The sequence below is a fragment of the Paramormyrops kingsleyae genome, chromosome 4, assembly GCF_048594095.1.
Source record: "Paramormyrops kingsleyae isolate MSU_618 chromosome 4, PKINGS_0.4, whole genome shotgun sequence".
NCBI lineage: Eukaryota > Metazoa > Chordata > Actinopteri > Osteoglossiformes > Mormyridae > Paramormyrops > Paramormyrops kingsleyae.
Genome location: NC_132800.1, coordinates 36,412,140 through 36,439,636, shown reverse-complemented (window position 1 = coordinate 36,439,636; position 27,497 = coordinate 36,412,140). Strand labels below are relative to the sequence as shown.

Genomic DNA, 27,497 nt, shown 5'->3' with positions numbered 1-27,497 from the left:
GGATTTTTTAAGGTAGAAGGCATAAGGGACCCGATAAGTCATACAGAGGAGTCAATCGATGATGTGGTGAGTGACAGGGGAGGAGCCAATCAGCTTTAAGCAAACATGTGGCCCCGCCCCTGTATGCAACCCTGTATAAAATGGGAGAAAAATGTTAAATAGGTAAAGCATAAGATGAAAACCTGAAGGTTTCAGGGATGCAAGGGGCTTGGCAGATTCCTAATCTTGAAAAGATTTGTGGAAGGTGGACAAGCTTCCATTCAAATATCTGCCTCCCACCCCAGATTCTGGATCCACTCCAGAGCCCCGTGTCTGATGGGGTCATTGACAGTCAACTGGATCAGAAGCGGGCAGGGGGCCGCAGTGCGTCAGGGTCGGTGCCCATCCTGTTCTCTCCTCTGTCTTTGTCCTAAGTCCCTACTGCATTCCCCTTCTGCCTGGGCGGCCGCAAGCCTCGGTGGGTTGAGTGTGTGACCTCAGAGGCCGAACCCCTCTTGCAATGGGTTTCAGGCTGGCCTCAAATAGCCGGAACTAAATGATGGCTAGAAATCAAAATGGAGTTTGGAGCTACAGTGCTGTGCAATTGTCTTAGGCAGTCAAAAGTAGTAGTAGTTTATTTATATAGTGCCCTTCTCAGACAAAGGTCACAGAGCGCTGAACAACATTCCGATACAAAATGCAACAAAACGAACAAAACGCAGACATTACCGATAATAATAAAACAAACAGGAACTACTCAGCACTGATTAAAAGCCATGTTTGAAGCTATTTATCTGGGAAGTAAGTGCACATGTGAAAAACACAATTTAGCATTAGAACATATGAAATTTAAGAATAACACAATAAACACTAGTAAAAAAAAATTCTCTTCTCCAAAACGTTACTGATATCTTGTTGGATTGCTAGACGGAAACTGCTTCAGCTCCCAAACCTCTCCTCAGGGGCACCTCAGCCATTCCATGTATTTATTCAATTTCACCACCAGCTCACTTAATCAATTAACTTAATTAGTTAAAAAAAAAAAAGTCAATGATTAATTGATTATCTATATGAGATGTGCTAGTGGTCGAGTCAAAAAATAAATAAATGTATTGTATGGTTGCTGCAAATGCTGGGGTTATTTCAGCAGAGGTTTTGAAGTGGCTTAGCTCCCATTCTCTGACAAGCATAATATAATAGTTTCACACCAACATCAAGATCATTTATACATAACTGCACCTCTCCGCTGTGCTTTCTCTCGAGCAGACACACGGCTTGCAGATCTCATCTCTGCCCTGACGTGGCCTCCGCGTCCTCTCTACTGCCATCCTCGGTTCAGTTCTGCACCGGTGCTTGATTCCTGCGTTGAAGGAAGATCTTTCAAAGCTCAGCTCTAGTGCTTAAGTGTCTCCCCTTGGATGGTAAACGCTCCGAACTGAATGAATAAGTACCTCCAGACTCAATACATTTATAACAAGACAATGACTTTGTAGATAAAAAAAAGTTACCAGATCCAAAAGGTCACTCTTCAAGTCTTATAAGTCAGAATTTAACCTTCAAAGCTCTGTGTAGACTTTCCTATAGTATCCACTTAATTCTTTTCCTGTGTTTTTTGTGATACGATAATCCATCCCTTCTTAGATCACAGAGACGCTATTACTGCTGAGATGAATTTGTAATTATTAATATAACAGCACATAACTGTCTACTACAGTCTGCTATGCGGGTCGTCTCTGATCGTCACGCGTCTCGGCCATGGAGACATGGATCTTAAGGTCAGGTACCGAGGGACTAAGCCTGGCCAACCTGCACCATACTGGCCTCCCTCAGACCTGACATCTGTTACTCACTCGGGGGAAGACTCGCGGTCTGGAGAGTCTCCAGCTCCCAGGACAGGGGACGCAGTCCTCTTCAGCTGTGCGTGAAGGGTGGAGGAGCATGAAGAAAAAGCGAGGGAGGAGAGATGGAAAGAGAGAGGGAGAGGTGGAAGTTTGGGGAAGCTAACACCTTTATGAGACAGTGTAGGGGCTTGAGACCAAACCAGACCTTTTCCAGAGATTTGGGGGTAGGTGGGTAGATCAGGCAAGCGGTGTGGCTGCAGGTAGTAATTTTGACACCTCACTCCTGTGATATTGTCGGGCCCCCCTGGGATTTATTCTGCATATGCTCACCGGCGAGTAAACAGTGTGCCAGCGTGTGGACGCATAAGGCGAGAGCATGACTGCGGAGAACTTCTGAAGGTTCCACACGCTCACCGACTGACCGGAGGCAGGCTCACTGCAGGTAGGCTGCGTTATGCTCTGTGCCATGAGCTTTGTGTTTAGATTTTATCTGTGTGTGTGTGGGGGGGGGGTGGGGGTCAACGTTACAAAGATTCTGTGTCATTACTGTGGGAAGAATCAGCTTAATTAAACCCCAACGTAGACACCATGAATCAATGGGATAAATAGCTCTGGAAAAAATTAAGACATCACAGCAAAATTTTCAGTTTCACTCATTTCTCAATTTATGGGTGTGTATATTTTTTTGCAAACTGCAGCCTGGTTCTTCACTGTTCCTCATTGATGAAGGGCTTCTTCCTTGCTTTATGGGTCATCAGTCCTGTTTCTAGGAGCCTGACATGAACTGTCCTAGCAGTGCACTTCACAGCTCTTAACACAAACATGCAACACAAACAGGTACATCGGAATGCTTTTCTCCATTGAGCCCATCTTGCTCTCCCTAGCTCAGGGGCCACAGCCCTGAGTCAGCTATTATGCATTGCTCCTAGAGGGGGGGTTAGGGGCTTTGCCATGGACCCTCAGACAGGTGTCTGCTCTGCCAAAGCTGAGACTCAAACTGGCAATCTTCTGACCACGGGCACACAGACTCCACTCAGTGTCCATTCCCATTCCATCTGAAGGTCACTTGAGGTCATCCTCCAATTCATGAGGCACTAATAAGTTGACAGTCATCTCAGGCATTAGAAAGTTGCTTCTGCCCTCTACCTTGCTGGTTGTGGTCATTCCAGTCTCTCCTGCTTCACCTTGTTCTTCTGTACTGCTGTCTTAGACCTTTTTGAGCCAGGAAGCAGCCTGCCTCACAGTGTAGCCTTCTGCCAGCAGGACCAGGATTAAACCAAGATATAAAAATGCAGATTTTTTTTAAATATCGAGTCTTTTCTTAATTTTTGCCAGAGTTATATGTCATAGTCTGGATTTAGCTCTCTCCAGATGTCTCATTAACTTGTGTTTTCCGTCCTTTGTAATTCTTTGCTTATTAAATAAAAGTGCTTTTGGAAATTCTAGATAGAGAAACTGTGGCGAGAGTAGAAGCCTGTGCTTGAAACGGTGATGTCTGATTGGTCCCCTAAACCTTCTCTATGACCCAGGCAGGAACTGAGACGGCTCGACGTGTTTGCACCGCTGCGTTTAGCTTAGGATGGTCATTTCCGTAGGAGAATTTCCATTTCCACAATACCATTTGTGCCTGCAAAGCAATCTCACACTCAGTGTCTGCTTTAGAACGTGTTGAAAACAGTTTGTAAACTTTCCAGGTGGGTTGTACGTGTCAGTAGGTTAGTCTTCTGCGCCTGTGATTGGAAACTCGCCAGTTCAAAGCCCGTGCTCAGCAGAATAGTCACATCTCCGCCCTTCAGCAACGTCCTGAAGCATGTAACTGAATGTCGGATTGCTCTGCACACACAAATGGTATTACGCATACAGAGAAAGTTCTCCTACGAAGACGTCTTGGCATCCAGTTACGCAAACGCGTCTGTTCACATAGAAAAGTGAAGTTAATATTTCCACTTTAAACCTGCCAGACCATCTGGCAGACGGCATGCTGTATGGTGTTGCTTATCCTCTTTGTCGATAAGAAGCGCAGAGGTATCCACATTTTTGACCCTCAATAATGATGTAGTTTCTATTCATCAAGCAGGCAGTGTGGCCTGTACATCAGCTTTTAATATGATACTGCTGAGCTACTGGTACAATAAGTTTGTGGAAAAAGTGCAAAAATATTGCAATGAGACTCTTCTGAGGCTGGCCCACATGGAGCCCTGAAAATGCTCTCCCCGGACCAGTCTGGCACCAGTTGAATAATTTGACATGTTGTTGTACAGTAATTAACTGGGCAGGGATCCACCAGTACAGACACCAGCATGTTCACGTGCGTTTCTCGCTGCTGGTAGATGATATACCCTCAGCCTCTGAGCTGATGAAATACGCCTTTTCACTGCAGCTGCCAGCCCAAACCTAGTGCTTCAATGCAGGGCCGCGTCCCGTGTTTATCTGGTGTCAAAACAGCTCGTTACAGTTTGCTGAGTGTACCAAGGTCTTCCACCAAAGCAGATGATCCTTGGTTTTCCAGAAAGTTCTCTCTGTCGTCCTTTCTTAGCTTTATATTAACCTCTATTGTTTTGTCAGAGTTATCTCCAAGCATAGACCAAAAACCAAACATCAAATTATAACCATACATTTTATGAACTGGAATTTAAGCTGCACTGGATAAATAGCACTGCTTTCCTGTGCTTTTCAGGCAGGCCTGCACTGGCCGTCTGCCATAGTGGGTATTTTCCTGATAGGCCGATTAGTATGTGGGCTGGCAAAATTAATGGGGTACCCTCCATTGTGGGGGGGATCCCTGCCCTGATCTGCAGAATGTATCGTGGGAAACCTCTGGTATAGGGGGGGGTCTTCAGAGAACCTGGGCTGATTTTTAATCACAACCCAGCCCTGATTACAGGAAGATGGGGAGATGGAAGGATGGATGGATGGATGGAAGCACCTACTGTTAAAGCTATGTGTTATATGTCTTGTCCTTATCTAGAGCAACATAATAGTACTTCAACAAGTTTGCCCAACAGGGAGTTGTACGGTCATCCCCCGACAGAACAGCTGTGGATAAAGTACAAATGCATTTGGTGTGACCGCAAACGTGGGTAGAGCAGAGAGCGCGGCGCGGTATACCGCTGTGTATACCGCTGTGCCTAGCAGCGCTTCTGACAGGCGTCTGCCGCGGCTTTAATAAATGACCGCAGCCTGCGGCTAAGCTGCAAGCCAAGTGGCAGCTGGAGCCCCCCATCGCTGCGGGGATTGGTACGCAGCTACAGGCTGATGCTAACGGGAGTTCACAGATACAGGCTATTGCTAATGGGTTTTAACATCTACAGGCTAATGCTAACCGGAGTTAACTACAGGCTAATGCTAATGGGTTTTAACAGCTACAGGCTAATGATAATGGGTTTTAACAACTACAGGCTAATACTAATGGGAGTTACTCTAACAACTACAGGCTAATGCTAATGGGCGTTAACAACTACAGGCTAATGCTAATGTGTTTTAACAGCTACAGGCTAATGCTGACAGGGGTTCCTGGCCTGGCTCGAGTGAATACGCTCGACCATCAGCAATCGAAATAAGCACGAACATAATAGAAGTGGAAAAAGTACCAATTCTGTAGTTTCACCACCAAATAATTTATTGTCTAAGCAAAACCTAGGAACACACAAAAGTAAGAATCAGAATTCTTCACGGTGATGACCTCCGGTTCCTGTGACTCCTGTGACCGGGATAATCGGTGCACGATGGGTGAACTATACTGTATACTATATATAGTATATCTGTGTTGAAAAACACAAACAAACAAAACAAAAAAAAATGGCAGCAGCAGATTTAAAGCCAGCATGGGGCGATGGCCATCTGCTCTGCTTGTGAGGTAGAAAACAGCCTACATCACACACCCCCACCCCCCCCTCCCACAGAGTGCTGCGATTGATGCGGATATTAATAATACCTCTTTGATTATGAACTCTTTCTCCTAATTTCCTTTTATCAGTCGTATTTGCAGGCTATTTTAGTTTAGCTAAATAACAGCACGCTTCACTACGCTGCCCATTTGACATTGTCAGATCCTGGCTGGTGGCTGTGTATTTGTGTCCTTCTCTGGAAAGACTGCTTCCGAACAGAGGTTGTGTACCGCCAAAGAGTTCGGCTCTCCGGCTCTTGAAATTCTGACAGCGCACGCAGAGCGTGTTCTTCTAAGACGCCCTCTGCTTTGTAGCTCCTGAAATCGTTTACCAATCTCTACACTTGTCAAGAAGCATTTGGATTGAAAGGAAAAAATTGCAGACACCCCCCTCGGCTTGCCTTAGGAAGCAGAAGCATACTTCCGGAAAAGACAGACAGATTTAGAGGCAAGAAATCTGAAAAATAAAATCTGATCTTTATCTCATTCCAGTCTGTTTGCCAGCTGGGTGACAACCCAGACTTCTGCTGGAGAACCTCTCAACAGGTCAACTGCATAACTACGACAAGTTGTGTCCCTGGGATCGATGTAACTCTGGGCTGAGGAAGCTGTTCCATGGAGAGCTAGTGTGGGTGTGGGTTTTTGGGATGGCCTCTCAATCAGCCAATCACAGTGGATCCCCAGGACTGGAGCTGAAAACCACTGCTTTATTATTGGCTGATTGTGAGGTCACCCCAAAAACCGCCCCTATATCGGCCCTCCATGGAACAGGTTCCCTTCCCCTGATTAAACTAGTCACATTGAAAATCAGAACCATAAATATCTTTATTGGCCAAGCATACAAGGAATTTGTCTTAATGGGTGTCCCCCGGGCTTCTGGAATTTATATTGCAGGAAACGATATTTTAAGGACCGTTTTTCATCCCAATCAATGGAAAGTCAGCTATTGAAAGAAACAGTGAGGCTGACGGCAGGTCTGAAAGGGAAGGTATACAATCGTTATTTACGTCAAAGTTTGCTGCAAAGTTCTGAAGGTCGCGGATTACGCACATTTGCTTAAGAACAGGTTATTACAGATTGTGAAATTGTCGGTTTTCCTAAGAAAAGAGTCATTTCAAGCAATTTCAGCACAATGTTAAAGTTCTGTATGTACTCATGAAATTTTGCACATTCTTTTAACACTAGACTCCCCACCTACAGTCAGAAGCAGCATGAGATAGTAACAATAAAGGGTAAATTAAATAAATTGTGAATATGCAAAGTAAACTCTGGTGATGCTAGTATCACAGCTATAAAATGCACAGTGTCTGTTGTGTTCGGTGGTGAACCCATAACCAAGGTGTAATGTCACTGTATGAAAGACTCAAGGATTTTAGTGACCATGAATTTCTGCTGCAAGATCAGCCAAGACACGAGCACCAAGCCCCCCCGCTCATCCTCCCCCCCGCTGGGATTCAGTCCGCTGGGCCGAACACCACGGGAAACAGGTGACCGCAGAAATGCTGATGGGACGGACGACTCGGGGCGTGGGTGCATAAGTGGGATACAAATGGGGATTAGCGAAGGCAGGAAAAAACGGCAAACGGCCAACAGCATTATAGAAATAAGGTTTCAAACACAGAAATGTGCTTCCAGTAGACAGTACTGAACCCTGAGCATATAGGGGAGTGTTCTTAACCGCCCCCCCCCCCCCCCCCCTCAGTGATGCTGGATGAATCGCTGACCTTCTGCTGACTTATGTTTAATGTTAGGGCTGGGTAGGGGTTAGGGTTGTCATTGTTGGGATTAGGGATTTGCCCATAGAGATGAATGGACGTCCCCAGAAAGATATGACTATGAATGTGTATGTGGTGTATGTGGAAAAACATGTTCCAATGTACCAGATTTTCTGTAAACGGCAAGTAAAACCAGTTTAATCTCCTAGGAGGCCGCAGCATCGCTGGGAACATGAGGCCATGGCTGACAGGTATCTCACATCATCTCACAGACTGAAACTGCTTGGGTCTCTTGGTGGAAGCAACCAGGCCGTGCAAGAGTTAGGAGACCTCAGCTTCAGAACGTGTGATATCCACCCCCCCACTCGCCCCACTCCATGTGTCACCCCCTGAAATGTGACATGGCCCTCTGAGCTGATCCTCGCACTCTCTTACGGCGCGTACCCCCCCTGCTTCTGCGGGGGTCATGTGATTTCAGAAATATCAGCTCCTCCACGGCCACCAGTCTCTCCATCAAATCGCTTCTTCGCCCGCCAATGTAATTTTTTTCCAGTAAGCTCTCCTCACCTGGTGATTCCTGTGTACGGAAAGAACTAATGAAAAAACGGCTTATCTGCGGGGGCCCGACTTTGGAGGATTAGATTTCCGTGCCCCTGAGACACAGTGAGCGTCGGACCATTAAGGTGTGATTTGAATCCGATCGGACACAGGAACATGGGCGAATGCAGCGCATTGTCAGCCTCATGAAACCGCTCTGAGCCGCATGTAACCTGCTTCCCCGCCGCCAAGGACCGCTTCTGCAAAATGGCTTTTGTTTAAGCTCACAGCCAATTTTGGCGCTACAGCTGTTAAAGCTACAGGTAAAGAGTTAAATTTAGAGTTACCCTCAATGCCATTTTTATTGACTGGTTTCATAGTAGTAGTAGTTAGTGGAAACATTTTCATTAGCGCCATTACCTGTGTGTGTGTGTGTGTGTGTGTGTGTGGATTATGTTTATATTATTTTGTGGGGACCAAATGTCCCCCACAATGTGATAAAAACCTGTTATTTTGACACTGTGGGGCCCATTTTTCAAGTGCCCACAAAGATCTGTGATCGCTTGCTTACTTATGGTTAATGTTAGGGCTGGGTAGGGGTTAAGGTCGTCATGTTGGGATTAGAGTTTTCCCCATAGGAATGAATGGAGAGTCCCCACAAAGATATAATTACATACCTGTGCGTGTGTGTGAGTCTGTGTGTATTTGTACGCGTGTGTGTGTGTGTGTGTGTGCGTGTATTTGTACGCGTGTGTCTGTGTGTGTGTGTACGCGTGTGTGAGTGTGTGCGTGTCTGTGTGTGAATTGAGATTCAGAAAGGACCCTTGACCACAAGCTAAATGCAAGTAACATGATATAGCTGGGGGGCTGCATTTTAAACGAACTCATCTGCTCATTTTTACAAAGTAGTGAGGCGGGGGGGGTATCCCTCCTGGGATTTGGTAGTCATGACCATCCAAGCAAGCATTTCTTGGCCACTGCATCTTGCCTCTGGCCAAGGCGAGACCACAAGGTCACGACTACAATCCGAAAGCCAAAAACAGGAGGGGCATTTCAGCGCCAAGCACAGGGCAGACGTCCGTGTAGATGGACTAGCTATGAGAAATATGTGATTATTTTACACTTAGCTGTTATCTGTGTATGTGAAAGTGGATCAGTGAACGCCAGGAAGGAGGGATGGCAATCCCAACATAGATTAAGACAAACTGACACCTCCCAGTAAAGACTAAAACAGCCAGACATTCATCCCAGTACAAATGAAAACAACAGGATAGGCATCAAACAGCACATAGAACCAGTGGCTCAGCTTGCCTCTGTGGGACTTTTGTACTGATGCATAAAAAGTTACTATAGTAAGAACTCCTGCAGCAGTAAGTATTTACCACAGGATTTGGCAAGCTACTGTGCTACACGTACTGGTTTCTTATACTGGTTTGTACGTTTCAGAAAGAATGCAGCAAGGACTTAACTACAGGCAGCCTAAGTTTACTGGTGGTTTAGCTGGAATTCAGAAACTTCCGGGCAAACCTTGCAGGGTGGTAAACCAGGTTGAGAAAGTATAGCTGATGAATCCGATCCAGGTGGACAGACAATGCCCAAAGTCAACAAAAGAAGGGAAATAAGCAAATAGTGTCACATTTACAAGCAAGACAAGACCAGAAAGTCACACCCAGCATGTGTAATAAACAGCTTTAAAGTCTTTGTCTGAACAATTGTCTTGATAGGGTCATGAGAGGATAACCTCAATGACTCTAGTGCCCCCTATTGGCTGGAGGAGTTTATATCAATGAAATGAAAGTCTGATAATGATTTATAAAAATCTGTTGCCAGAGAAGGTCACTGACAGTGATCTAATGACAGTCATCATAATTCTCTCAAAATCCATTTCAGTCTTCAGCTGAATTATCACTTACTCTCATCAAAATTTGAATTTAAATGTCATGCAATGGTATTTTAAGAACTGTTTTTTATCCCAATCAATGGAAAGTCAGCTGTCAAAGGAAAGAGTGAAGCTGACAGCAGGTCTAAAAGTGCAAGATCGTTATTTACGTCAGAGTTTGCCGCGGAGTTATGAAAGTCACAGAGTCACTTAAAATCAGGGTATTACAAATTGTGAGATTGCTGGGTCTCCTAAGAGAATAGTGAGTGCTATTAGTATGACAGCATTCTTCTTAAAATGCGTGGATGTTCTGAACAAGTGCATATGGAATAAGATGCTGCACTCCGCTCTCTTTCTGCTCACGCCGCAGTAGAAAATCTATGGGTTGAATACGATCCGTCTCAATGTCTCACATCTACATGTTAAATATCCAGGAAATGCCCAAAGGACAGCAGTCAGTCCCCCTGGTGTCCTCAGTGTGCTTCTCCGTAGGTGAGTGGAGCCGTTCTCCATTGTCACTCAGGACTGAAGCATGGGCAGATCAAAGCAGGTATTTGGCATGATGTTCTGGAAGGTTCCACACTTTCAAAGCTAGTGCCTATATGCATTGTTACATTATTCAAAGCATCACACTGGTTCAGCACTTTAAACAGCTACCTAATGATTCCAGATTATCTGTGCGGGCAGCCAGTTGACCTTGGACCCTCAGGGGTTGTTTCTTCTTACTAGCTTTTGGGTTCTTTATCTCCTTCATCTTCTGCCATTCTTTCTTTCCCTTTTCCCAGTTTCATGCATTTTTTTTATAAACAATGTAATTATGCATATTAATGGTACACACTCCTGTGAAGAGCCAGTGTACTGTGAAATGCCTTGGAGCGATTCTCGTCAAGTGCCTTGTGAAAGGCGCTATATAAAATTCAGTGAATTGGTTTGAGTGACTCCCCAGGACTCTCCGGCTTCAACGGAAAGCAGAATCGGGCCAGAGCCCTGGATAGCTTTGCCAAGTTATAAGTGGCTGAAAGCGATTCCCCGGTCAATGTGAAATTTACCAAGTTTCCCCGCCCTGTTCCAGTACCTCCCCCTCAAAAGGTCTGTGCACAGCACTGATAAATCTAAATGGGGCCCCTGACACAAGCAGTAATAAAGTGTGATATCACTGCTATCATTGCCCTGAGTTAGCTATGTAGCAGTGTGATTACACATGACAACGTAATGACAAGAAGTATCACGAAGTAGTAGGTCTTGGCTCTTGTAAAATATAACACATTACATCAGCACCAGTTAAAAAGGTCTTGTGGCATCCCTTGGCAAGCCACACTGCTGCCCCCCCCCCCCATCCGAGACAGAGTGATATTGGCCTGCTAAGTCGACACCCCCTCAGAATATGCCACCCTGCATTGCATGATGGGAAATGTAGTATATAAAGTACTGTGTCTCGGTTCCAGTAGGATGTTAGGTCTGTGTGAAAACGTTGCCCTGACCCTGATGTGACCCATTGTTCCTGCCTGCAGACGTCTGCCCGGCGATGGGGGCCGCCAGCAGCCCGCCTCTCAGAATGGACCTCTGCTGGTGGAGCATCGTGGCTCTGGTCCAGCTCCTCCCCATCCAAGGGCTGGAGAAGGGGGAGCAGCTGCGGAGGGTCAGGAGGCGTTGGGTCTGGAACCAGTTCTACGTGCTGGAGGAGTACGCTGGACCTCAGCCGCTCTATGTGGGCAAGGTAGGAGGCCTCAGAGTAATCCATATTCAACAGGCACCCATGGAGAGCCCAGGGCCAAGAGACATGAAAGCCAACAGGCATTAATAAACCATTCCCAAAGATGAAAAGGCTGGACATCGTGCTGGGAGCCAAAGGTGAAACATTTGGAAGACCACAATTCTCACCACACAGCAGGTTGAGAATGATGGAAGTAAACAAATCGCTCTGCTCTCTGTCTGAGGCTTTTGCAGGGAGCTTGCTTTGGTGGGGGGGGGGCCTTGAAGCTGCATTGTAAAATTCTGAAAATCAATCCTGTCAAGATGTCCTAAGGTTATGGCAAGGGCAAGGATTAGGATTAGGTTTAGCATTTACATTAGGGTTAGGTTTAGGATTATGGTTAGCATTAGCATTATAGTTAGGGTTAGCATTAGCGTTAGAGTTAGCACAAGGATTATGGTTAGCAGTAGCTTTAGAGTTAGTATTAGCATTAGGGTTAGCATTAGCATTAGCGTTAGAGTTAGGGTTATAGCTAATTCTTATTATTGCAATATGAAGATTTGCGCTGGTCCTCTTCTTTCACAGCGCGCAGAATCATATGAACTGGTTCTAACACAAGGCACAGATACAGGCTCCTGGGTCACATGGGCCTCATTTTTACATGGAACTAACTGATTAGCTTCAGTGAAAAGTAACTGCATGAATTATCTTCTCCATCAGCCACATATAGCAGCATAATGTGACTCCAGAGCACAAGTGTTACCACTTTAAATGTTAAGTAGTACAAGATATTGTGATGCCCTCCAACCCGGTCAGCTGCACTCGGACCTGGACTCCGGCGATGGCTCCGTGGAGTACATGGTGTCCGGCGAGGGGGCGGGAACCGTGTTCACCGTGGACGGCAGCACGGGAGACCTACATGCCCTGCGCAAGCTGGACCGCGAGACCAAGGCCCAGTACGTGCTGCGGGCCCGGGCCCTGCACCGGCACACGGGGCTCCCGCTGGAACCGGACTCCCAGTTCACCATACGCATCCAGGACGTCAACGACAATGAGCCCAAGTTTCTGGATGGACCCTATCAGGCCACCGTACCCGAGATGTCCGCCCTAGGTGAGCTTACAAACAACAGCCGGTGGCTATTAGCACTGTCAACGTAACAGTATGTAAATTAGTATGTAAGATTAGTAAATAAATTAGTATGTTAAAACCACATCAAATGATAATAATCTTTTAAGAATTTTCAAGTCAACGCTCATTTCTTTTTACAATATCCTTTCAATATGCGAAGTAATAAAATAATGCACATATAATGTACATCAGATCTCTGTTCTGTATTTGTAGTAATGTATATACAGTGTGTATGACGGGGTTTTGTATGTCACACAATCATAAACAAACCACGGTAGTCAGCTGTTCATCTTCCCCTCTGTCATTTGTGTGGCATATGTACACATATATACATGTCAGTATCTCTCAGACATTCCTAGTCGATCGTGCCAATCACACAGCCACCACGATGCTGCCCAATCAAATAGCATGCTTCACTGTGCTTCACCAGGCCGCTAGCTAACTTCATTAGTACGCAGAAGTTGCATCAGAACAGTGGTTAGCGAATTGCTGGCGGCAAGCTAGTAAGCCCACTGGCACTGTATGTATCAGAGTCTTTTATTCGCCAAATACAGACAAGTGCAAGGGATTTCTTTTGGTGTAGGTGGTGTCATGACTTAAAGAAATTAAACAAACAACTAACAATCTAAATGTAAAAATACAAAGACAGTAATTAGAATAAAGCAAAAAAATTGGTATTTTTCAAAAGAAACATCCATAGCAAAAAAATAATAATTTTTTTTTTTAAAGATGTGCAATGGTGAGACAAACGTGGACAAATAAAAAAATAAATGAATAAAATGTAATGAGCTTGGGTAGAGTGCAAGCGAGTTTTGTGCATTGGGTGGTGAGATGAGATTTAGTTTGTTTTGATTGTTTTGGACAAGGAGCGCCGTGGTGCGGAGTGGTCGCAAAAGGATAATTAATTTTACATCCATCCCCTGGTCGACAATATTTACCATCAACAATACCTACTGAGCAGCTCTCACAGTGAATACGGTTGGAGGGCACCAATATACGCCATGTGTTTATAGGTTTTACAAGAATTGATTCCCCACTATGTTTCAATGTTGTGTTACAGCGAGTGAAATAAGTATTGAACACGTCACCATTTTTCTCAGTAAATATATTTCTGAAGGTGCTACTGACTTGAAATTTTCACCAGATGTCGGTAACAACACATGCAACCAACACATGCAAAGAAATCAAACCTTAGATGTCCATAAATTAAGTTGTGTGTAATAAAATGGAGTGACACAGGGAAAAAGTATTGTTGTTACCGACATCTGTTGAAAATTTCATGTCAGTAGCACCTTCAGAAATATATTTACTAAGAAAAATGGTGACGTGTTCAATACTTATTTTACCCGCTGTACTGTATATATGTTTATGTAATACTGCTTGTATGCATGTATGTATATGTCTGACCTAGCTTTAGCTGACCAAGCTGTTATACACAACAGTGCTCGACTACGCCACCTACAGGCCTTCACCCCAGGAATCAATGTAATTAAAGAACAGAACCCCTTCTTTCACCTGCTATCACCATTTGTGCGGGTATCAGGGTCCCCTGCGTAACGCTGTCGGCGTTTGTCCCCGGGTTCCACAGGCACGTCGGTGATCCGGGTGACGGCGACAGACGCGGACGACCCGGCGTACGGGAGCAGTGCCATGGTGGCCTACAGCCTCCTGCAGGGGGAGCCCTATTTCACTGTGGAGGCCAGGACAGGTGGGGGTTCAGCCCCGCATCCTCCCACTAACACCCCCCCTCCCAACAGGAGAAAATGTGCCTGAGGGAATAATGCTGTAAGCAGTGCAGTTGTTTGGGGCTCTGAGGCTAGGGATCTGTGCTGACGATCAGAAGGTTGCTGGTTCGAATCCCATGAATGCCAATAGTGATCCTACTCTGTTGGGCCCGTGAACGGGACCCTAAACCTGCAATTGCTTCATCCTGGGCATGATGTTAACCTACATCCAGGCTTGCAAGCAGGTCCTCCAACTTACAGGGAAAATTTGCGGGGTTGGTGGCAGGACTTGCTCTCCAGCCACTGAAATTTTTTTTTCGCACTGTTCCATTCCACTCGAACTAATGTGGTGCTGAGGTATCACCTGCTGCACGGCGGCACTCGAGTTCTCATCCCTGAGGTGGTTCATCATGTAGTGGGTGACGCAATGCGTTGCATTAGTGCACAATCCTTACCTAGTGCGATTATGGCCTCTGTATGCAGATCCTGCCCCCTAGTGGCAGCCAGTAGCATTAGTGTTCAATGCAGCCCTGCAATCAAGATCATGTTTGTCATACTGTACTTATTTTGGGAAATTCATGCCGAAAAGGCATTTTTCATTATAAATATGTTCTAAAGCTCCTGTAGTGGATGGTTCTGAAACATCCTAACACTGTCACAGACTGTCCTGTAACCCAGCAAACTCTCACCACCAACCCCCCCTCGCAGGCATCCTCCGGGTCTCCCGTCCCGACATGGACAGGGAGCAGCAGGCGATCTACCACCTCGTCGTCCAGGCCAAGGACATGGCCGGCCAACAGGGGGGGCTAGCGAGCACCACAACCGTCACCGTCACCCTGTCCGACGTCAATGACAGCCCACCCAGGTTCTCCCAAGGTCAGCTGCCGTGACGTGTTTTTCATTATTAAGTTCTGTGATTTTTGGGAGGCTTGCATTCTAAGATAAGATGGAACTTTATTGATTGCCCTGGGGAAATTAATTTTTGCCCAAAAAAGGATAACATAGTAAAATATTGTTAACTATGGTGTATGACAATATATACCATATCGCCATGATTATCATATATATTTGGTAATAGTAATATAGTGCAAAATAAGTGTTGTAAATTCTGTCACGTAAAACCACAGCTCTCGCGTAATTCACTCTGTGAGCACTCATTCTCCCTCACACACACTGCATCTCATTGTGTCATACTCCTCACCATAATAGAGCTTTACCAGCTCAGTGTGCCTGAGCTGGCTGCAGAGGGCACCGTTGTGGGCTACATCCGGGCTGACGACCCAGACGAGGGGGCCAACGCCGACATGGTGTACCGCCTCGTCGGAGGGGACGCAGAGGACACATTCGCCATCAGTACAGACCCCACCAACCGCTTTGGCATCATCACCGTGAAGAAGGTACAGATCTCTGTGGGGGGGCAGTGTAGCACAGCGGGTTAGGGATCAGCACCTGCATCCGGAAGGCTGTGGGTTCAAATCCGGTGGCTGGCATAGTAGTCTAATTACCGACGAGCTCATGAGCCAGATCTAAGGACAATCTATGTGGTATCGATGGCAAACCAGCAGCTGATTGACGACCACATCAGCAACTTAATCATCCATTTGAAACCAACCAATAGCATCAGAGCTACAGTTACCATGCAGGAACACACAACATAACTGCAAGGCAGTGCTAGGGGGAGCTTTAGCCCTGCCCCCACCCCCAAATAAATGTACACTAATTAGTGTTAATTCATCAGACACCCCTAGTAATATCTTACCCACCATCTTTATAAATATGTAGCCTACGAGGACATTGCAGGTATAATCAATCCCATATCAGACAGACTCACGCCTAACAGACGCCAGCTGCTTACATTTTCCTCCGCAAAAGCACGTTCACTTTGGCCGTGTCACGTGATCATGTCAAACTGCCGAAACCCGACGGAGGAGTCGCCAATGACACAAAGATGATGCAAACACTAATAATGATCGAATCCATCCCTGTAGGGGTTGCTGTCCTGCCCGCATGTGGAAAGAGCCGCTTAAAACTTTTGTTGTGACTAAACCTTCACAGATATTTCCCCTGAGAGATGAAACAGTTGTGGTTTCCTCCACATTTGCCCATTTGTATGCTTTCTGAGTCTTTGTGGTGCCGCAGGATCTGGACTTCGAGGCCAGGCAGAGCTACACGCTGAGGGTGGAGGCGGCGAACACGCAGCCGGACCCCCGTTTCCTCGGGCTGGGCCCCTTCAGCGACGTCACCAGCGTGAGGGTCAGCGTGGAGGATGTGGACGAGCCGCCCCGGTTCTGCGCTCCCTTCTACTACCTCGAGGTCCCAGAGGATGTGGAGCCCGGCACAGAACTGGAGACCCTCTCCGCCATGGATCCTGACATGGCCAACGACTCCATCAGGTGGGAAACCAAGGCAGCCTGACAGCAGTGCAGCTGTTACAAAAACCCCAACGAATGATGGTGACACCTTATACATGCATTCCCCGGGTAACAACGGCCGACGTACGGACAGCTCGTACTTACGACCGGACTGCCATAAAGCCTATTACATTAAAAATTCAGGTAAAATGTCATGGTTCACGATAACGAACGCACGCACAACATTAGTGACGCTCGTGAAAACATTGTGCGGCTTCATCGGTTCGTCGGCTCCAAGTACAGTACATGTAGTTACTTTTATTATTATTATATAGGTTAATAATTATTATTATATACAGTACTGTATTATTATTATTATTATTCCGACTTGCATACAAATTCGGCTTAAAGAATAACGGATCTCGTCGTAATCTGGGGACTGCCTGTAATCTAGATTTGCGATTACAACATGATAGTGAATATAAGCAACCATGTGATTCAGTAGATGTAAAACAAATTGTTTTCTCATACAGGCAGATTCAGTTAATTGATTAATACATACTTACTGGGCACGTTAAACCCCGTTTTGACCATTTCGACCTAGATTTAGATTACATCCTTCATAATATTGACTCATTGTAATTTATCAATATAGCCACTGGGTGGCGGCATTATGCAGCTTGTGTGCTGTTTACACCTGTAGCACCGTATCGTGTAGTTGATGCCAGGAGAATTTCTGATTATTATGTGCGGTTAGTACGGGCAATTCTGTACAATACACGTCTAATTTACTGACTGGGGGGTTTATCCACCAACGACAGAGTATAATGAGACTTGATTTTAAGGCAATAATCAGATTGTGACAGCAGTGAAGCCGTTTTAGCTATAAGAAGATGTCATGAAAATGTCACAAAATATATATAAAGGGTTGCGCTGCATGCTCAAACAATGTCTACCAAGCAAGCTGTGGCTATACTGAAAACATGTGGTGCACTAGGCTGGCTTAGAGAACTAGGCAATGTGAGAGTTATAGTAGTTTGAGATGTTTGTGGATGGATGGATGGATGGATGCAGTTTGCATGATTCTCCATTATCTGAGCCCTCAGTGTGTGTAGCCTCTGAAAGGCCCTGGGTCCCCCACTCAAAAACTCTCTTCAGCCCCCTCCTCTCAGCGTAGTGAATCTTTGTGGCCACCAAACCTGGGCTTCCCCACAAACGCGTGGTTTCCGTGATGGCAGACACTACCACTGACCTCTCACTTCGCTGAGAGACACGCGCTTTTGTCACGGTCTTGTTCGACATCAGAGATCCCCCCCCCTGACCATCAGGTACTCCATCGAGAGGCTGAGCGACCCGGAGAGGTTCTTCTACATCGACAGCTTTTCGGGCTCCCTGATCACCGAGCGTCCCCTGGACCGAGAACAGTACGTCTGGCAGAACATCACCGTACTGGCCATGGAGATGAGTGAGTCCGGGGCCCGGCTTCTACAGCTCCCACTTTTACATTTAGCTGTTTTTTTTTAGATTTTTATATTATTTTCAATTCTCAGTTGAAATCTAGTTTAATTTTAGTTTTGAGTTCAGTCTTAGTATAATAATAAGTATAATAATAATAATAATAATGTTTAATTTATATAGCACCTTTCCAGAGCCCAAGGTACAATTACAAAATGTTACAACATTTTAACAAAATGTAATTAAGTACATTTACAGCAAAGAATGCAAACATTATGAAGTGGCATCCTGAAAATCAGATTAAGTCATTTTATTTTTAGAGACAGAGTGAAAGTTTCAGAGCTACTCTACAGAATCCTACATCAATATGTGTTACACATTGTGTGCTAATGTACTCGAAATGGCCAGAGCCTTTTCCAGGTTTTTTAATGGTAATTAAAGATAAACAAATCATTACTTTATCTGAATAGTACTGAAAACGATGACACAAAGTATTTGTCATTTATTTTTTTATTTCAGTTAGTTCTGGAAGCAATACTTATAGTTGTCATTTAGTTGTTTTTAAATTTTAATTTCACATTTTATTTTGTTTTACAAAAATGTTTTGTAGTAATTTTAGGTTTCGTTAACAATAATAACTCCCGGTCACAGAAGAACACACCAGTGGGATATTCAGTTTTAGGACCCCTGTTGCCCCCAGTACATGGTCTTACACTGGGGGCACATGTGTTAGGTTGGGCTGCAGATATTTGGGCCAGAGCAGACATCAGCTTTGGAACTATGTTCAGCTCAGTAGTATAACACAGTGTTTCCCAATCCGGTCCTCGGGGATCCACAGTCGGTCCATGTTTTTGCTCCCTCTGAGCTCCCTGCCCAGACAGTCCGCATTGTTGTTGGGAGCTGGGAGGCAGCAAACCGTGAACCGTCTGTGGGTCCCCGAGGACCGGATTGTGAAACACATGCAGTATACTGATATCTTTACTCTGGGAGATGCCGCTAATCATTGCTCTGTTGCTCCACACTTCTGTAATCTATCACTATGCCAACCTCGAAGCTTTAATACGGAAACTAAACCAAGAGCACTGTGAATAAGGATAAGATCCAGGCCTTGTGAAGTGTTGAAGCCAGTAGAGGGAACACATTGCTGTGTTAATTAAAAAAAGTATTTCAACCATATTTCAAGGCATTAAGATACTAATTACATTAATTTGGAATTTGAACCAGCGGTTTACCAATCACAGACACAGCATCGTAACCTCATGAGCCCCACACCGCCCCCTTGAGGACATAGTATGTGGAACAATGACTCTGTAACTCTACCAAGCAATGGCATTTCCCAGTTATGCAGCACTTAACCACATATTCTTTGCATTACCTTTGTAGTATCATATACAGTCAGAGCCAAAAAGTATGTGAACCCTTTGGACTTATCTGGTTTTCTGCATGAATTGGTCATAAAAAGTGATCTGATCTTCATCTAAGTCACAGGTACTGATATACACAATGAGCTTAAGCCAATAATACACAAAAAATTCTACTCTTTCATGTCTTTATTATACAAACGCATTCAACGTTCACAGTGGAAGTGGAAAAAGTAAGTGAACCTTTGGATTTAATAACTGCTTGACCCTCCTTTGGCAGAAATGACCACAACCATGCGCTTCCTGTAACTGCAGATCAGACCTGCACATCATGCAGGGGGAATTTTAGCCGATTCTTCCCTGCAGAACGGCCTTAACTCTTCCTTATTCTTTGGTTGTCTTCTGTGTATGGCTCTCTTCAATTCATTCCACAGCCTCTCAATAGGACTGAGATCTGAGCTCTGACTGGGCCACTCCAAAGGCGGATTTTGTTCTTCTGAAACCATTGTGCTGTGTATTTGCTTCAATGTTTGGGGTCATTGTCCTGTTCCATCACCCAGCCTCTTCTGAGCTTCAGTTGATGGACAGACACCTTCACATTGTCCTGGATAATTTGTTGAAAAACTTGGGAATTCATTTTCCCCTCAATGATGGCAAGCTGTCCAGGTCCTGACACACCATAGCAGGTCCAAATCATGATGTTCCCTCCACCATACTTTACTGTAGGGATGATGTTTTGATGTTTATATGCAGGTGCCCTTTTTACACCAAATGAAGTTCTGCTTTTTCCTCCCAAATAGTTCAATTTTGGTGTCATCACTCCAGAAAACATTTTCCCAGGACCATTGTGGAGTGTCCAAGTGCTCTACTGCAAACTTCAGGCATGCAGCAATGTTCTCTTAGACAGCAGTGGCTTCCTCCTTGGTGTCCTGCCATGGACTCCTTTCTTGTTTACTGTGTTGTGTATTGTTGAATCATGAACAGAGATGTTACCCGGTTCTAATGACGTCCTCATGTCATTCGCTGTCACTCTAGGGTTCTTCTTTGCCTCATTGATGACTTTGCATTGTGCTCTTGGGGTCGTCTTGGTAGGGCACCCACTTCTAGGTAGAGTAGCCACAATACCAAATTGTCTCCATTTATAGACAACTTGCCTAACAGTAGACTGATGAATATCAAAAAAAATTGAGATGACTTTGTAACCCTTTCAAGCCTTATGTAAATTAACAATTCTTGATCGTAGCTCTTTTGTGCGGCATGATTCTCATCTGGATATGCTTCTTGTCAAAAGCTCAAACTCAAACCTTTCAGTGTTTTTCATCAAACACAGTAATTCTAGGCCACACCTCTGACCTCTTTTCATTAAATGGACTCCAGGTTTGCTAAATTGTGACTGCAATGAGCTTTTTTTTAAAAAACTCATTAGCTTAGAGTTCACTTACTTTTTCCAACCTTCAGTTTCACAGTTTGAATGAATTATTCAATATGATTCAAAAATTCTCTGAAAATATGTGTATCTTTAGTTATAAGAGACCGTGTTTGTTCATTATTGCGACTTACATGGAGATACGATCATGTTTTATATGGGAATTACACATGAATATAGTAAATTCCAACGGGTTCACAAGCTTTTCACTTTGACTGTATGTCATGATATTGTTTATAAAATCAGCGCCTGTGTTGGCCAATCACGGCCCTCTCCTGTCACAGACAACCCCTCACAGATGGGTAGCGTGTCCGTCGCTATCAAGGTTCTTAACGTGAACGACAACCCACCTCGACTGGAGCAGTGTGACGTGTTCGTGTGTGACAATGCGAAGACGGGCCAGGTAGCTCATCGCCATGAAGGCAACAGTTCATTGAATACCTTACACCAGGGGTCTCCAACTCCGGTCCTGGAGAGCTACCGTCCAGTAGGTTTTCTATCATACCCGGCTTCTGACGAGCCACACCTGTTCTCAGGTAAATACCAGGAGCAGGTGTGGCTCATCAGAAGCCGGGTAGGATAGAAAACCTACTGGATAGTAGCCCCCCAGGACCGGAGTTGGAGACCCCTGCCTTACACGCTCTGCACTTGTCATCACAGTCTATGTCTTCTGCACTTGTCATCACAGTCTATGTCTTCTGCACTTGTCATCACAGTCTATGTCTCCTCTTTGCGCCCCTCAGCTGATATACACGGTAAGAGCCATAGATGAGGACGATCCCCATGGAGCACAGCCGCTCTACTACAGCCTAGAGGCCGAGGATACCAACAATTCCTACTTCTTTCTGAGAGATAACCAAGGTGACCGTTCCCCCCGCTAGCAGATGGGCCCTGTTTGGCTCTGGCTCACATGTCAGTCCCGGAGGAATGTGTGCTGGCTTTGGTGTTGGCATCTCAAGACAGCTTGATTCTTAGATTAATAATATTAGATGATGATGATGATGATGATGATGGTAGTAATGGTGATTGTGGTGATGGTGATGAAATGATGATGAATGATGAGGATGATGGTGGTGATAATGACAATGGTGATTGTGATGGTGATGCTGAGGATGATGATGGTGGTGAAAATGATACTGATGATGACGGTGGTGATGATGATCAGGTCATAAAGTGGGATTTGGAAGGGGGGAGGAACCTTAAGATCTGGCCTGCAGATAGCTTCCAAATTACCTCCAAACGAAGAACGAGCCCCATCCTCTCAGGCATTTTCACATAGTTTACAAAGGTATTTGTATGCACACTGAAACAAGCCAAAATGTACATGACATAGCTATTAGCCTAAACTGGGCATGCGCACCTCAACACAGTGATCGGCAAATATGCAATAGTCATCCATGTAACCTGCTATTTAACTGCATACAGGACAGCAACAAGGAAAGTGCCTTTGAAAGCAGCTCCTTCATATCCACCATGTTGGAATACTGTTTACATCGATGTAGTGTGACCAGGTGATCAGTCAACCAATGAGACGGTGTATCTAGTGGGATCAAATCAGGGATGGGCCATGTGATGAGTAAGGAGCGATCAGGGTGCTTTTAGAGTCTGCGTTTTCAAAAGTCATCGCTTCCGGCTCTGTCGGGGCCCTGGCTGGGGGGTGGGGGGTCCCTTGGATCTCTGGGCCCGGGGTCCGGTCTGCCCTGGTGTGGCCGGCCGCCGGCGGGGCCTGCGTGCTCGTCGCCACGGCCCCCTGGGGCTCCTGTGATGTGGCTGCCGGATGGCCCCCCTCCGGAGCGCTCCTCTGCCCTTTTCTCGGTGGGGGCTGCAATTGTCCCTGCGTTGGTCCTCCTGGGGTTCCCGTGCCCTGGGGGGCCTCTGGATATCTGGGGCCCGGGTCTCCCCCGTGTCGACTTCATGTCCTGGGTGGGCGGGGCTGTGGCTCCCCACACACACTACTAGACAATTACTTGGAGAAACCTTAGGAACACCAGCGCGCTGACACACAGGTGTGCACACAGGTGCTCACGGACACGTGCTCAAGGACACACACTGTCTTGATCGGCTGTTGTTTCTGGGCATGGGTTGCAAGGCTGGTTGTGTGTGCTGTTCAACAACATTTAACGTTTGATGGACGTTGTGATTAGTACAGATGTTGTATGTTGTCTTTCTCTTTTCAACAGACATGGAAGCAGATTATCTGTTTTGTTTTTTTCTTGGTTTTTTTGTTTTTTTTTGTTTTTCTTTTGTTTTTTTTTTTCTGTTTTCTTTCCATTCCTCTCTCTCCCTCTCTCTCTCTTCCCTCCTTCTCCTTTGTCCCCCCCCCCTCCTTCTTTTGAGGAAGTAAATAAAAATATAAAATAAAATAAAAAATAAATAAATAAATAATAATTAAAAAATAAATAAATAAATAAATAGATACAGTCCCCCGCAGAGGGGGGGTGGAGGAGGGAATATTAAAAAAAATTAAAAAAAAAAAAAAAAAGTCATCGCTTTCACTCATCCAAACAGCAACTCTAAAGTACAGTTTTTAAAACTTTAGGCTGTTAGAGTGTTGATTGAAGGCTCCATTTATGGGGGCTGAAAACTCTGAGGTAGTCTGGACACAAGGTGAAAATGGAGACGAATGTCTATATTTCTAAACAAAAAACATAGCAGTGTGGACGTAGCTTCATGCTAAGATAGCAACCAGTGGTGGAGCTAAAATCACCCCCTGCCCACTCGGAGAGGCCTGGGGAGGAGGGCTCTTGTAGGGGATTCCTAGCAAGCATCACACCCAGCATTCGCACCATTCACCCCCATGCTAGCTCTGTCTCTAAGCAGGACCTGCACATAAAGCCTGTGTGTTTGTTGAGCTCACTTGAAATGTTGCATTTGAAATTACCTACCACTACAGAAAAAAAGCAACTAATTTTTGTCCGCTCCCCTTCTGCAGCTAGGTAAAACCACAATCATAAATTTATTTACGTGTGTCGAGTGTGAGGGCGGGGCCGTGGGGTGATGTTACTTTCTGATTTGTTAAGTGTCCCGATGGCAACAGCAGGAAAACATGCCAGGATGCAGCACAAATAATGTATTCGCTTGACATTATTATGTATGAAACCAGATATTTATTTAATCGAAGGTGCCGGAATGCCGTTCTGGATCATTCCGCCCCACTTTAATCCCTGATGATGATGATGATGATTGTTATAATGAAGATGATGAAAAGTAGCACCAGCTGATGAATACGTGTCTCCAAAGACAACACAGCTGGGGTGCTGGTCCTGAGAGAAGGATTCTCTGTGAAGGATCAGACCACCTACCACCTCAGCATCCTCATCCGTGACGGGGTGTCGCCGTCCCAGACGGGCACCAGCACGCTGACCGTCCGCGTGTGCCGGTGCGACGCACGCGGCGACGTGCTGAGCTGCACGGCCGAGCCACAGCCGCTGACCTCTGGAGGACTGAGCCGCGGGGCTCTGCTCGCCATCCTGGCCTGCACGCTCCTCTCACTGGGTAACTGCTCACCGACATCCTCCGCTCCGGGCTTGCTCCGGATCTCCTCCCCCCTAACCGCGCCTCCTCTCCTGCAGTCGCCGTCCTGCTGATCGTGTCGCTGAGGAGCCGAGGGAGGAGGTACTACCCCCGGGACGAGGAGCTGACTGCCCACGAGAACATCGTGCACTACGACGACGAGGGCGGCGGCGAAGTAGATACCGTAGCCTTTGACCTCGCCACCATGTGGATCATCAAAGACAGCCGTGGCGAGACTAAGGGCCGCCGTGGCTTCCTGCGTGACTCTCTCCTGGCTAAGCTGCAGGAGGCCAACACCGACCAATGGCGCCCGCCGTATGACTCCCTGCAGACCTACACTTACGAAGGGGAGGACTCCAGAGCTGGGTCCCTGAGTCCACTGGTGGCCAGCCCCTCCAACGCATCGCAGGACTACAGCTACCTACGCGAATGGGGGCCGCAATTTGAAAAGCTGGCCTTAATATATGGGGTGCTGGGAAGGAAAGACCCCTCGTGGTAGCGCCCCCTTGTGGCACCAGATGTCCACAACAGCCGGACACGACATAAAACTGGTGCAATCACATTAGAAGACCTCTACCTTTTTATCAGCCTGGCTGGTTGAAGGCTGATACTGAGCTGCTGATCTTGTCACGGCAAAGCTGCAGTTGTGGTGTATTTGTGGCTAGGGGACTCACTTCCATCAAAGAAGACACCAAACAATGTCAAAAATCAGATCTGATGGATGCATCATGGATGGATGGATGGATGGATGACTCCATGCTGCTAGAACCTTTTTAGAAATGTCCCTATTATCCAACTACAACAATCCATTGTCACAGTGACATTCTGCCATGCCGAATTTCACATCACTGTACGTGTCACGACCGATGACCAACATTTTGACAGGTGCTATTCTGAGACAGCGATCATTGGATGTCCAAATAAAAAGCTTGGAATGTAATCTGTCAACCTGGCTGGTGATATATTTCAAGCAGGAAACATGACACACATGAAAAGAATCTAAAATGAAGTTGACTTCGATGTCCAAGACATCAAATGATGAAGCACGATGCTTCTATGCACATGCATATATTTTACATCAATCCATCTTCTAATCACTTAATTTTAGTTACACAACTAAATTCACTCATCAGCATCAGATATTCACCAAAGAGGGATCCAGACGGTGTGTCAGATTTGCTTTAGGTCAGTCTTCTTATATATCAATAAAGTGCATATTTAATTAAGAAAAAGTTTAAAATCACCGTATTACCGCAGGGCTCAGATGAAGCAGTCAGCTTCACATGTTCTTCTTCCTGAAAAGAAGCTCCGGCTGGGCTTGGACCGAACAGAACATCCTAATAATTTGATCATTTAGTTATGATCCAACACCTTTGTATACGAAACCCCGCATGGTGAGAGAGTCATATCCTATCCACGCCTGGTCTCTAGCCCTCATCCCTCCTCCCTCCATTAGAGGGCACCTCCCACTTCTACCCCAGACCTGACATCGCGACAGAACGAGGACTCCAGGGCCAAGCAGTGTCTTTCAGAAGTGCTTTAATTTTCACTAAACACCTGCGCTTCTTGGCGCCCTCACACAGACACGAGCACAGAGACCTTAGGAGAACAGTGTCAGCACTGACAGGAACACAGACACGGCCAGGTGAGGAAATATCCGGAAAGGAGGAGGTGCAGCACTAACGGGTGTTTCTGAGGAGAAAGCGGGATGGTCACACATCATCCGTGTGCCTCCTCAAAATTTTCTTTAAAAAAAAAATAATAATAACATTACACTTCTGTTTATTTTAATAAGTTCCATGAGTATTGCTACCACATTTCGGAAGGCATGACATTCAAAACCCAATAACCCTTTTTTTCCTCTCCTCATAGAAAAAGTGACAAATAATGGGTGTGGCCAAAATCGCATACTTGTTTACTATGTAGTAGATGAAATGCGGTATGCGTTATGAACAGTATATCCGAATCCTCAGCATGGAGGAACGGTACCCAGATGACATACTCCATTCTGGGAAATGCTAAGGTGTACAGCCAGTGGATGCTACACTACCCAACAAGGCCGGCGAAGCGGCGAGGAACTTCAGAAATTGTCAAGATGGTGGAGGAAGTGTCATCTCTATACAAATTTAAGTAGAAAACAATGCCCAGTGACTTGAATATGTATTTTGTTCATAGCTAGTATTTAACTTTTGTGGGGAGTCATGCTATGTCATTGGTAAATATCCAGCTCAGATAATGTGCAAGATGGCCACCACAGTGTGTCCAAGTACATTCATATTGTTGTCATGCATACAAATACTATGTACTACATTAATGGTCCAGAAGTAGGCTTCCAGAGATATTCAGTACTTACTGTGTAAGTATGCGATTTCAGATGCACTCTGTCTTGCTATGAAGACAGACCACAATGAACCCTTAGTAGGGGGGTGGGGGTGATTAGGGTTAGGATTAGGGTTAGGGTTAGGATTAGGGTTAGGGTTAGGATTAGGATTGGGGGATAGCATTCACAATAAACCATGAAGGTCAAACACTTTTGTGCTCACTGCCACTGGAGACAACCATTATCTCCATGGAAATGGCTGGCAACCAGACTACAGTGACATCCAAGTTTAATCCTGATGGAAGACAACAAACACAGACCTACAATCAACACATCAGTACCCCTAAGTGTAAAATGCAACTTTAAAAAATCAGTGTCCAACTATAACCTGTTCACATAAAACACAGTAAGGAAAAAAATGTATGTACAAAGTACTGTAACCCTATTCATTATACCAAACAACAAACCACTTTCGTGGAACTAAAATCGTTTAGGAAAATATTTCAAGCACCTGTGAACAACCACCCATGTAAATGTCCCCACAATGTGATTAAAAACCTTATTTAGACGTTGTGGAGACCATTTTTCGGTCCCCACAAGGCGAAATTCAATTTCATAAAAATCTATGACTACAATCAAAAAACTGAAATAGCCGAAAGTCTTGAATGGTTACTTATGGTTAAGGTTA

General features: G+C 45.5%; 1 protein-coding gene across 1 annotated transcript; it reads left to right on the top strand.

Annotated features, from left to right (window-relative positions):
- The first annotated feature begins 1,820 nt into the window (after positions 1-1,820).
- Positions 1,821-25,429, top strand: LOC111846184 (cadherin-20-like). The gene is made up of 12 exons (XM_023816134.2): positions 1,821-2,262; positions 11,349-11,554; positions 12,347-12,641; positions 14,248-14,367; positions 15,092-15,259; positions 15,593-15,780; positions 16,523-16,776; positions 18,063-18,199; positions 21,261-21,379; positions 21,720-21,837; positions 24,217-24,471; positions 24,549-25,429. The coding sequence occupies exons 2-12, from the start codon at positions 11,363-11,365 to the stop codon at positions 24,986-24,988; spliced, it is 2,286 nt and encodes a 761-aa protein (XP_023671902.1). The 5' UTR covers positions 1,821-2,262; positions 11,349-11,362; the 3' UTR covers positions 24,989-25,429.
- Positions 25,430-27,497: the final 2,068 nt, after the last annotated feature.